The 12043-nt window shown below is 46.2% G+C and overlaps 1 protein-coding gene across 7 annotated transcripts in view; it reads right to left on the reverse strand.

Moving 5' to 3' along the window:
• Positions 1–167: 167 nt before the first annotated feature.
• Positions 168–12043, reverse strand: part of SGK2 (serum/glucocorticoid regulated kinase 2) — a 40786-nt gene continuing 28910 nt past the window's right edge. For all 7 annotated transcript variants that reach the window (XM_038370403.2, XM_043495735.1, XM_043495738.1 and 4 more), the window contains 7 exons: positions 9947–10059; positions 9160–9196; positions 7946–8032; positions 3937–4032; positions 3341–3496; positions 2511–2600; positions 168–1984 (listed from right to left, as the gene is read on the reverse strand). In XM_038370403.2, the coding sequence (XP_038226331.1) occupies positions 1817–1984; positions 2511–2600; positions 3341–3496; positions 3937–4032; positions 7946–8032; positions 9160–9196; positions 9947–10059 (747 nt within the window). In that variant the 3' untranslated portion in view covers positions 168–1816. The remainder of the gene's footprint in view (positions 1985–2510; positions 2601–3340; positions 3497–3936; positions 4033–7945; positions 8033–9159; positions 9197–9946; positions 10060–12043) is intronic.

The following is a 12043-nucleotide window of genomic DNA, read 5'->3' on the forward strand; positions in this document are numbered from 1 at the left end:
TTTAAGTTGGTCACAGAGTCTCGGGGCGAGGGGGTGGGTGGCACCAGTCGATGCTCCAGCAAATGGACAGCTAGATAGACAGCTCCCTGAAAACCCTGGGTTTTTTCCTCCCCGCCCCCTCCCCCAGAATTGCAGACAAGCTGTGGAGGTGAATAAGTTAGAGACCATTCACTTTAAAATAGGACTTTTTATTAATATCTTCAGTATGTACAATAAAGGTAAAATTGGGCAAGATTAAAAAGAAGTTCCCATGCTTTTTTCAATGCAAGTATCACCAGTGCTCCAGCATGTTAATAGAGCTTCTAGAGCAGAAGACAACATGCTCATTTGGACCAGTCTTTAGAAATCCAGGTTTTTCATGCTAACATCGTCCATGTGTGGACAAGTAGAGGAGATTTTCAAAACGCTATCAGACCTTATACCCCTTTCTCCTCCCCCACAGAGACAGAATGAGGAATAATGTTTAAAAAACAAAAACAACCCAGACACCAGCATTTAACTTAAGGCAGAATGAATAAATTAGCCTCACACACACACACACACACACACTCTCTCTCTCTCCCTCCCCAAATTTAGGAGCCTTTTTCAAAAAAAAACCCCACCTACATCATCTGGGCACTCAAATTGGCAGTTGCCCATGGGCTATTCAGTAGGTACTACTACATATAAGATTTGGAGCACTTTCATACTTGAGAGATCTGAATTCTTTAATCCTGGCAGGAAACTAGTTCTCATTCCTAAGATGCAGAACTCCCAGCCTGGAAGAGTGGAATGTAGTTAGTCCAACACTCAGATTATGCACAAACTTGTCAAGTGATAGCTTAAATGAAGTGGCTATGTCAAAAAGACTCCAAACCAGATCCTTAGCTGGTGTAAATTACTGTCGCTCCACTGTAGTCAACAGAGCTATGCTGATTTACACCAGTTAAGGATCTAGCCCTTCCTTTAAAAAGAAGGGAGGGAAGATATTACTAAACACACATTAGTATCGATCAGTTACCCTTTGGCTTGTTGTTAACACACGTTACTAAGGAAAGTTCAGGGAGTTTTGCTGGATATGCATATTTAAGTAAAGAATCCAATGCCAAGTTCCCATCACAGTGATTCGTCACAGCATAAAGACAGGCCTGGTCTACACCTAAACCTTAGGCTGACAGAGCTATGTCACTCAGGACTGTGAATTTTTCATACCCCTGGGAAACAGTTAAGTCTGTCAACCTAAGCCCCAGTGTAGACAACCCTCCCACAGAAGACATCTTTTATTGACTTAGCTCCTGCCCCTCAGAGAGGTGGATTTTACTACAGCAACAGAAGAACTCCTTCCATTGCTGTGACTACACTACAGTGATGTAACCGCAGCACTCCAGCTGAGCCACGGTAGCATTTCTAGTGTAGACATAACCGTAGTGTGAACAGATTTCCTCCTCACCGTTGATGGAGCAATCCGACAAGAGGGAGGAGACAGACTAGCTACACGTACGAGGTACAGTTACACAGACAATTCCAAAATAAGTAGGCCAGTTGTTATTGGGTAAGTGACATGTAGTGTTCTGAGATGTGGTTTTGGCATGAATGATGCCACCAACTTTCTAAACATAAATAAGACCATGGGGTTAACTTCAATTCTGTAGGAGTAAAATCTCCAACTAGGACGATCAGCAGCCTCCCTGCCAGAGAAAAGCGTTGGGCATTGCAGTGAAAGAGTTCAGGTCCATGCCAGTTAGTGTGCTTGTCCAAATTTCTTTAACAGTCATGAGCAGAGGACAGTGCCACTTTTAAAAATAAGACCATAAGTTAAAATTAGGTTTCCCCAGTCCTATTTAAAAACCTGAAAGTCCTCATCAGTTGGTGCATAAGAAAACCCTAAAAAAGCATCTGAGACACTGGAGCAACTGGCTGCTAAGTCAGGGGTCCGGGTGATGGAGCTCGAGACTGCTTCTTGGGTGAACTCTGGGTCAAAATGTCGCAGATCAGCAGGACCAGACTAAAAAAAGAAACCATATATAACATCATGTCAGATGAACAGGCCTAAGCTTTCAGGCAGGTTATTTCTTTAGACAGAACGGTTTTAGACAGCTGTGATCAAACCCTTATTTTATGTTCCCACAAAAGAGACACTAGCTTACAGTTCAGGAAGTATACTTAAACAGCACTGAAGAAGATGAAGTCACCAACTAAGACAACTAGCAGTGGGGCAGGGGGAATTCTGCAACACACACGGTCTCTCTCCCCCCTCTCCTGCCCCAGAACTTGCCGAATGCATCCCCCGATAAGTGGATCAACTAGACGCGCTGAATGTACTATGGGAAGATGAGGAGGAACAGACAGGAAGAAGATGCAAGTTACTTTTAAGTTTCCAGAGGATGATGATTTCTGCCCCCCAGCCCCACAATACCCCACATCTAGAAGCAGCTAGAATATTTGAACAAGAGACCTTTGACTGGTGCAATCTCAGTTCCCTTCCCACTAAAATTATGCAGGGGAACCCTGCATCAGCCACCACTACTTACCACATTGGGGTTGAAGGGAGGAGTGATCTTCTTGTGATACAAGTCATCCCAGTTTATTGGGCTGAAGAACACATGATTCTTTATCTCAAGCTGCAAAGAAGGATGGGGGGGGAAATAATCACTCTCCCACCACCTTCCTCCTCAACCATCCCTTTTCCAACAGTCACCAAATAGGCACAGGCTCCCCGATAGTGGATGGTTGTAGCTTTACAGCTACATACAGCATGTTGGAAAAAAACAAGTAATGTTCCTCATCTTGGCAGATTGGAGTATCCCAAACACAAAAGACTTCATGAGTTTACTGTATCCTGTTTATGGTACAGAAACACTACATGCTGGCAACCCAGCCTTCCCCACACCTTTAACCCATGACAGCATAAAGTCCCCTCTGCAGGTCTTAACATCCTGTGCCCAGTTCTGAACCACAGCTTCCTGTTGTGTTGCTAACATGGAGCTTTACCCTCCCCCCAAACACAAACACAAACACACACACTCCCAAATCCACCTCAAAGTTGTATTTAGATACACCTCTGAAGAGACTGCAATTCACAAGTCACACACAAGCAATATCATGGTGCTTTAAAAAGTAGCCAAGCCACGCCTTATGGAACACTGCAAGGAAGCTAGGGTCCAGGGCTTGAATAATGAACGTTTACCCAGAGGGAGCTTTCTTTCTGCCATGGAGAGATGTCCTCCCACTTGACACTGAAGTCTTCCTAAGACTAAGATCAACAAGTGTAGAACAGATATGAAAGAGAAGAGGGGCTCGGAGGAGGGGTGGGATTGGCTGTGTATGAAGAGAATAGGTTGGGATGGGAAACACCACGTACAAAATCCATTTTGACCCCCAGCCTCCTCTTCTGGTCCTTGTGAAGCAGTCCCTGTAAGATATCACAAGCTGCCATGGTCTTGGTTCCTTGGATCTGGAGTGGCTGGTGTAGAATATTGTCATACATCTGAGACACATCCCGGCTGTAAAAGGGAGGCTGATAGGGAAGAGAGGAGAAAATCAGCTGCATAAAACATGAGATACTGTAATGAAGCATGCAAACAATTTCACAGCTGTGAGAGACAATTCATCAGATTCCATTTCTACAGTTTTCAGAGTAGCAGCCGTGTCAGTCTGTATTCGCAAAAAGAAAAGGAGTACTTGTGGCACTTTAGAGACTAACAAATTTATTTGAGCATAAGCTCCATTTCTACAGTGTGTGCAAGGGAGAGAGACAGGCTAAATGCTTTCATCTCAGTAAAGTTAGGATGACTATTTCCACTAGTACTTTCATTTATGTTGGTATCATCCATGTCATGGTACCCTTTACATGGAACTACTGCTTTAGTGACCTATAGCCTTCAAGAGGTCATGGCTTTCTTTAAGGAGAGTCTCTTTGCTCTCCACCAAGCTGCAGTGTGTGATTTTAAAACTCACCAACCCAAACAGCATCTCATAGAGGACAGCTCCTAGACACCACCAGTCTACTGTTCTGTCATAGGGTTGTTTTCTTAGCACTTCTGGGGCCAAGTACTGTGAAGAGTCAGAGAGCTTTGTTTGAGACAAGTTCCAAAGACTTCCAAGACTACATATTACAGGTTGCAGTTAATTAATTTCTAAATAAATGCATTAGGGAGGTTTGGAGCTGTGATTTCCATCAGTTTTTTTGTTTTTTTTTTTTTTAAGTCGAACTTCCCCCTGCCACAAGACTGGATCTAGAGCTAAACTTTTCCTAAAGTTTGAGAAGTTCCCATCTTCCTATACGCAACTTGAGGAAGGGAGTTTTAACAAAACTCAGACCAGTGGTGTGACTCTTTGCCCTAGATGTACAGCTATTTCCAAAATCATGAGTGGCTGAGTAATACAGTTCAATTAATCTGGGAAGTTGCGGATTTCCCATCCCTGTATCTAGCATGAAGATACCTGTTATGTCAAGAGGTACTGGTGACTGCTAGATCACAAGCCTCTTTGAGACTGGGTGTGAATGTACCCTTCCATGAACATAACCGTCAGGATAAGTTAATCAGAAGCCCCCTCATCTAAGATCAAAGTGGGTTGTGAACCCGCCCAGGAGTTTGGACTGAGTGGGTGGAGGGGGTTTGCTGAGTAAGGGGGACGAGATAGAACACAAAGAAACTAAGAAGAGACAGAACAGAGAGAGGCAGAATCATAAAACAAGAAACCCAGGCAGGAGTTGATGAGGACAGCATGACCCTGGAGAAAGCTAGAAGGAGTTTTTGGGTGTGTTGGCTAACGAGGCTTGGGGATATAAGCTAAGAAACTGCTTTGTTTGTTCTTGGTTCCTCCTGCATTCAGAGAAGTGGAACTTTGACACAGTTGTATTTATTTACAAAGCAACACCTGATTTTTGCCCGTTTCTACTCCCATCTGGCACATCCCTAGGGCCCCAAACTTTGACTAACTGCTTGGTTCAAAAAGAGGCAACAACACTCTTAAGAGAAAGCAGTGGTCATTTCACGGGGGTGGGGGAGAGTAGTGAGTTAACAAGAGACATTTGATGAATGACCGAACTGGGAGCAGAAACACACATCAGATAAATTACAGAAGTGTCTGCGAGTGGCCTTAGCCAGCTCCACAGACTAGACTGGTTGACACTGCCCAGTAGGGGAGTTTTATGCTCTCAATGCTGCTACTGGGGGCATGGATCAGCGTTCACGTCGCACTCCCCATCAGTACCCACCCTGAGCCGGAAATGCTAATAATCCAACCAGCAGACCAAATTCAGTGACGAATCCTGATCATGGGCCACCTGACGCACGTTGCACATATGCTAAGAAGAAGTGCTGCTACTTACATATTGTAAGACCCACATGCAAGATTTCAATAGTGCTTTACAAAGACAACAGCACAACAGACATGGTGGCATGTAGCTATTTTACACACTAGCAATCTGAGCATCGAGTAAGAAGGAAGAGCCAATACATCTAAGTTTCCACAGAACTTGTACTGAATTCATATCATATGGCTCAGTTTGTGGGCCTCAGCAGTAAAACAGGTGCAGCCTTATAAGCATATCCGCAGTCACTGTCCTGAGCTTATGCACAGCAGAGGGAGTTGAATGGAGCATTCCCGTAACATGGCAATGGACCTGCACTAGATTCAGGTGCATAAGCAGCTTTGTGTTGTTTGTATTCTATTTCTCACAGAAAATTCTGCAAGGAGGAGAATGGGACTGGAGTAGCAGCAAATACACCACAAGTCTCCCTTCCAGTTGCCTCCAGGGAGTCTCATCTCTACCCAACACTCTAGTGAACCAAATCCAGGCTGGAGAGTTGCTTAAATCTGGCCTGTTAGTGTTAAGGAACCAGAAGAGAACCCACCTATTGAATGCAGCCCCCTGCAGTCAGTCCGAGAAGCAGCAATGCTTCTAGCATTTCAGCTGGATTTGGGTGAGTTGGACGGAAAAGTCCGGTGAGTGGAAGGAAGCATTCCCTCTCCTATCCCAAGCAAAAAGTATTTTAAATTGTGTCCTTTCCCCACAGGGGACACATTTTACCTTGCCACCATTTACACCTGTGCTGGGAACAAAACGTCCTATTCTTCTTGGTAGCATTTTACAGCCACTTTGCAGTGGCGATGTCACAAGGTGCAAGGCAGCAGAGAGGGTCATAACCTGCATCATCAGGAGACACTAATGACCATGTGACTACTAACTTGGTGTTCTGTGAATTAAGGGGCAGCAGCAAGTAAATATCTGGAACACTGTGCTCATAGCTACAGGAGTAAGTATTATAATCAAGGAGCGTAGCTATAGAAGGTCCTGGCTTCCGGTATCAAGGTTGTTACCATGGCTACTGGAAGTCTTGCCAGGTTCTGTAGGAACTCCCATTCCAGAATCAGCAGGATTCCCCCCTCCCCAAAAAAGCTGCAACATTTTTAAAGCAAGTTTATTCAACGTACTAATCAGTTCAGTAAAAGCCATCCTATCGTAAGTTAAAATAAGGCCTTGTCTACATGGAAAAATTGTAATGCTTTAACTATAATAATGTAGTGAAAACAGTACAGCCCTGTCCCTGCCTCCCCTCCACCCCCCAGTGTGGACAGTTTTATCAGTGTAAATTTATACTGGTGTAAGCACCTTTATACTGGACAGAACTGCATCCATACGAAAATATTTATACCAGTACAAAAGAGATGTGTGTGTAGACCAGGCCTATCTCCTGTTAATTGAATGCCCCAGTGAATTTCTCCTATTTGGATGTTTAAATCTTGAAACCTGATACCTGTGGAACAAAGTTTAAAATGAAAACAAAAAACCACATGGTAAGGATATAAGAGTCAGCAGTTTCTGCAAGGGTGGCATTGAGGGAAAAAAGCATCATTATTAGGTTTCAGAGATCACAGGTTTCAGAATAGCAGCCGTGTTAGTCTGTATTCGCAAAAAGAAAAGGAGTACTGGTGGCACCTTAGAGACTAACAAATTTATTAGAGCATAAGCTTTTGTGAGCTACAGCTCACTTCATCGGATGCATTTGGTGGAAAAAACAGAGGCGAGATTTTTTTCCACCAAATGCATCCGATGAAGTGAGCTGTAGCTCACGAAAGCTTATGCTCTAATAAATTTGTTAGTCTCTAAGGTGCCACAAGTACTCCTTTTCTTTTTAGGTTTCAGAGAGGACACCCAGTTGAGATGAGTAAGCTTTTTAGGGGTAATGGTTCACAGTATATTGGTCCCATCTATACTCGGGCCTTGCTACTGACAATGGTCATCAGCAATGGATCTTCCTCAACCCTTCTAAACCCCATGTCAAGAACAGACATGTTTTCAGCACCATTCCAGGGAATAGAGACTAGGCCTTCCTCAAACACACCCTATTAAACTCAGGCCTTGTCTTCACTTCTAAAACCATGAGGTAATTAATGCATGCACGCTATCCTGAAGTTAAAACCACAGGGAAGACACTTTAGTGCAGACCTCGCCTAGTTTACCTTGTGGTAAAACTAAAGTGCCTCGTCTTCACTGTGTTTTCACCTCAGGATATCTCAGACACATTAGTTGCCCCAAGGTAAAGGCTGTTTTTCAGCAGTGATAATCAGGTTTACCCCTTTCCCACCAGTTGCAGTAGGAATGCAAGTAGTGGGAAGGAAGGAGAAGAAATGGGGATGGCAGTGTTACATTGCTAAAGGGAATAATGCTTTTGTAAAAAGGTAATAAGAACTCGGTGAGACCCAAACTGCTAAGACAGCAATGGGGAACAAACAGGAAGTTTTAGCGTCCTTGGTTCCTTTCATGCAACATGCCAGCATATTCAGCACCATGCACATCAAAAAAGAGGCTGAGACTTTCTCAGATCTTGGTCCCCGATTTTTCAGTGATGCTGAATACACACAGCTCCGATTGACACCTCTGTGAGGATGTATCAGGCAGTCAGTGCCTAAATAATTCCCAGTTAACAAGAAAGTTGTCAGGTTGGCCATACTGTACCTCTGGGGTGCCACAGAAAGTTGATGTCGTTTCCTCTGGCTCCATTCCTTCTTTGCAAAGTCCAAAGTCTGTCAGTACTACGTGTCCCTAAAGAGAAGGGATTTCAGCCTAATCAAGCTCTCCCTGTGGGGAGCATGGATTTCTAGCCCTCTTTGCTGTTTTCATGTGCACCTTTCTGCTTCCCAACTGCTGGGCATTTATATATACAAACAGATTGAACAGGCAATCTGATGGGAGACTTCTCACAAATATATGGTTTAAATGTAGGCTTGTAAGGATTTGATTTTTATCAGTGAATGTCAATTTCACTGTACCCACAAACAGGTGTAAAAATATACACTTCTATCTGTAATAATAAAATTGACATTTTTTTCAAAGTTTTAGAAAAATGCTGCTTGAGAACTTTTTAGAGTTTAAGGATATTTACTTTGTATATATTTTGACATGTGATATTGACAATCTATGTTTTAAAATGGTTATAAAGCTTTAACTTTTTGAATCTCAATGTCAGCTATCATTAAATAATTATCTGACCTCCCTGCAGTGTCTGATGCCCCCCTCCTTAATTTCCAGCAACAGTGAAAATTTAAAAATTGGTGTCAACATTATTTTTTTTTTTTAAAAATTGAAATAAAATTCTGCCATGCCTATGTATAAGTATCTATTCAATCTGGCCAGATTGATCAGCATAGCACAGCCATCAGTTGAACAATTAGCCCTCGTCAGTCCAGGGAATTGCTTGGTTAGCAGAGCTTTACAATGTTCAAGTCTAGGCCTGCCATGTGGGAGTCTCAAAATGCTTGTCCATGGGTTAGTACTCGGCTATAACAAAAATGCTAACATCTGAGCTCTGGGTAACTCAGAGTAGCAGGAGCGTGCATGTGTATGCAGTTACTATAGCTGCTTGCTTTACAAGTTAGTGTTGTCAAAAGAAAAGGAGTACTTGTGGCACCTTAGAGACTAACAAATTTATTAGAGCATGAGCTTTCGTGAGCTACAGCTCACTTCATCGGATGCATTTAGTTAGTGTTGTGGCTCCCTCTACTAAATGGATTTGGGGTATACCAGGTTATTTGGTGGGGGTGGGGGGGGAGGAGAGAAAAGGGAGGCAGTAATTACTCATGGTTCCTCTCTGTCATACCCAAGCTAGTGTGCACAAAAAATTGTGAGGGGAATGCAGGAAGCAGGTGTTTTTGCAAGAGAGCCAAACGTACCTGGCAGTCCAGGAGGATGTTTTCAGGTTTTAAGTCCCTAGAAGAAGAGAAAGACGTGATGCTGAACCAGATTTTCCAAAGAGCTCTACACACAACAGCTCCAGTTGAAAAGAATGGGGACTGCAGGGGACTGAGAAATTTTGACAGTCTGGTGCACTGAGGTTTATGAGAACCCCATGACCATCAGGAACTCTAGAGTTACAGCTCTCACAGCAGCTGTGAATCAGCATAGCATGTGTTTGATATATAAATATTAGAGGCTGTTAGGCATATGCTTGAGTATCTGGTCGCACAGTGTGACAGGTACAGCTGCTGTGGGAAACATCTTTAATTTCCTGACCTAAGTCTTCGTCTCTAACGTGTTATACTAACTGCCTTCTCCTCCCATTCAAAATAAACCAAGCTAACTTCGCCCCCTCATCCCCAAAGCCAAAGCTCCATTCGCAGACTGAAAGGGGGAAATCAGGGGATGGGTTATTTCCCTGGAAGGGGCTCAGGGAGATGCTACATGAGAAGTTCTGAAACACACGGGAGATCCTGGATTGAGAGCATAGTTCTGAAGGTAGCTGCCTAGTTTAGGAGGGCAACGCAGCCCTGTCCAGTAGTTCTGCACTTTGCTTTTAGGAGTGCCTCTTGTAACATGCCTGCATGGTTACAATATCAAGTAGTTTCCTGCCCCTCCTCAATATTATACACACTCTTAGGTGCAGCAGGGTAGGGGGAAGGGAGGAGCAGGGAAGAGGGAGTTACTAGTGCCTGCTATACACACCAAGGACATGCACCCTACCTGTAGATTATGTTCAAGGAATGCAGGTACCCTACTGCACTGGCTACTTCAGCTGCATAAAAACGGGCACGAGGTTCACAGAAACAGCGCTCTCTTTGCAGGTGGAAGAAGAGCTGAACAGAGAGGAAAGAGCCTGTTGGTTACTTGGGAGCAGTCCTCTCCCGTCGCCCCCCCGGCAGTGTTGCTGCCATTTGCAGGGCCATTCTGAATAGTCCCTTTTCTACCTTCTGTTCACACCCATTGAAAGCTGCCCTCCGCCTCCAAAGCACTAACACCTCTTTCCCAAGAAGGAGAGCTGTGCTGCTAATCTCAAGCCTTTGCTTGTCAAGAAAGAAGTCTCCTCCTACAAAGGGGCAAAGCCGCCTATTTGAAAGCCAGCCACCGAGTGACCACTGCAGTTTGCAGAGAGTAAGGTGTCTTATTGGGATCCGGGAAGTGGGCGGGCAAAGCCCGTCCACTGCTAAAGGATCCCCCCCAGCCTAAAAGGGGGATCCACAGGACCTAGATACCCAAAGGATTCTGGGGGACAACTAATGAAATAACAGGGACAGGAGTGCGGTCAAAGGGTCAAACGAAGGGAACCGGACGGGAACACTGAGCAGAGAACCCCGGACAGCGCCCACTGCTCCTCAAAGGCGTCGAGGGAATCAGAGGACGCCGCCCAGAGGAACTCTGCCTGGATACGTGAACGGACCGAGGATCGGAAATAGGCCCCACAGTCACAGGAGACTCCATCGGCCAACCTCCTCACTCTGGTTTTATAGATGGCCGTTTTAGGTAGGGCCAGGAGAAGGTTGACCAGGAGATCCCGTGACTTTGTGGGGCCACGGATAGGGAGTGCATAAATGAGAAGGTGAGGGGAGAAGTGCAACCAAAAACGTAATAAAATATTGGTGAGGAGCCGGAATAGAGGCTGCAGCCTGGCACACTCCAAGTATACATGTGCCAGGGTATCCCTCACGCCGCAAAAGGGGCAGGTGTCTGGGATTGAAGTGAACCATGCCAAGTACACGCCCGTGCTCACGGCTCCATGAAGAAGCCGCCAACTGACATCCCCGGCGGGCCTTGGCACTAAGGTGGAATATAGGCTGGCCCACCGGGGCTCCTCACCCTCCAAAGGTGGCAGGAGGTCCCGCCATTTTGTATCGGGGTGGGACACGAAGGTGCGGGCGTGAAGGGTGTGGAGCACGAGCGTGTAGAGATGTTTTCTTGGTGCGGTTTGAAAGCAGACCGGCTGCATCTCGTGCAGCCAGCTTCCGGTGAAGGGGTCGGTTGGGTCCACGGGGCAGGGCTCCAATTAAAAGGTCCGGCGGGCCTGGGGTAGCAGGTGGGTGGGGTGTGCCCTCGTGCAGGACCCGGTCAAGATAAACCCGAGCAGCGGACAGCAAAGCGGCCTTCACCTCCTGAAATATGCGCCGGGGAGTACAAGGTCTGGAAAGCCCCATGCACCGAGCGAAGGTCAGGGGATCCAGCCAGTCTCCCCGGTCATAGTCCAGGAGGTCTCCGACTCTTGTGACCTCTGCCAGGACCAACTTCTGGCGCACCGAGCGGGACTCCGCCACCTGCACACGGAGCTGGGGGTTGTGTAGCAGGGGCTCCGCGAGGAGATCTGCCCCCTCGGTGGCTGCCACGGACCTGGTCGTTGTAAAGAGTTTTCAGGTCCGGAGGAGGTCCTGGGAGAAGACCGGCAGCCCGGAGAGGTCTCGCGGAAGACCTCTTGGGTGGAGATAAAGGAGCTGCCGGTCGTATCGGAGCCCTCGGAAGCGGCGCAGGAAGGCGTGCGCCAGTATGCTCCACGCCGGACTACCTGCACCGTAAAGGAGCCTCTGCAGGGTTTGGAGGCAGAAGACATGGACCTGAGTAAGCAGACATTTTAGGCCCTGCCCACCCTCCTCCAGAGGTAGATGGAGAACCCCTGCAGGGACCCAGTGCAGTCCTGACCAAAAGAACTCCAGAATCGATGTCCGGAGGTTGGCCAGGAAACCCAGGGCCGGGACCAGGGTGTTGAGCCGGTACCAGAGCATGGACAGGACTAGTTGATTAAGCACCAGCGCTCTCCCTCGAAGGGAGAGGCACCGGAGTAGTCCTGTCCATTTC

This window comes from Dermochelys coriacea, chromosome 13, assembly GCF_009764565.3.
Source record: "Dermochelys coriacea isolate rDerCor1 chromosome 13, rDerCor1.pri.v4, whole genome shotgun sequence".
In the NCBI taxonomy this organism is placed as follows: Eukaryota; Metazoa; Chordata; order Testudines; family Dermochelyidae; genus Dermochelys; species Dermochelys coriacea.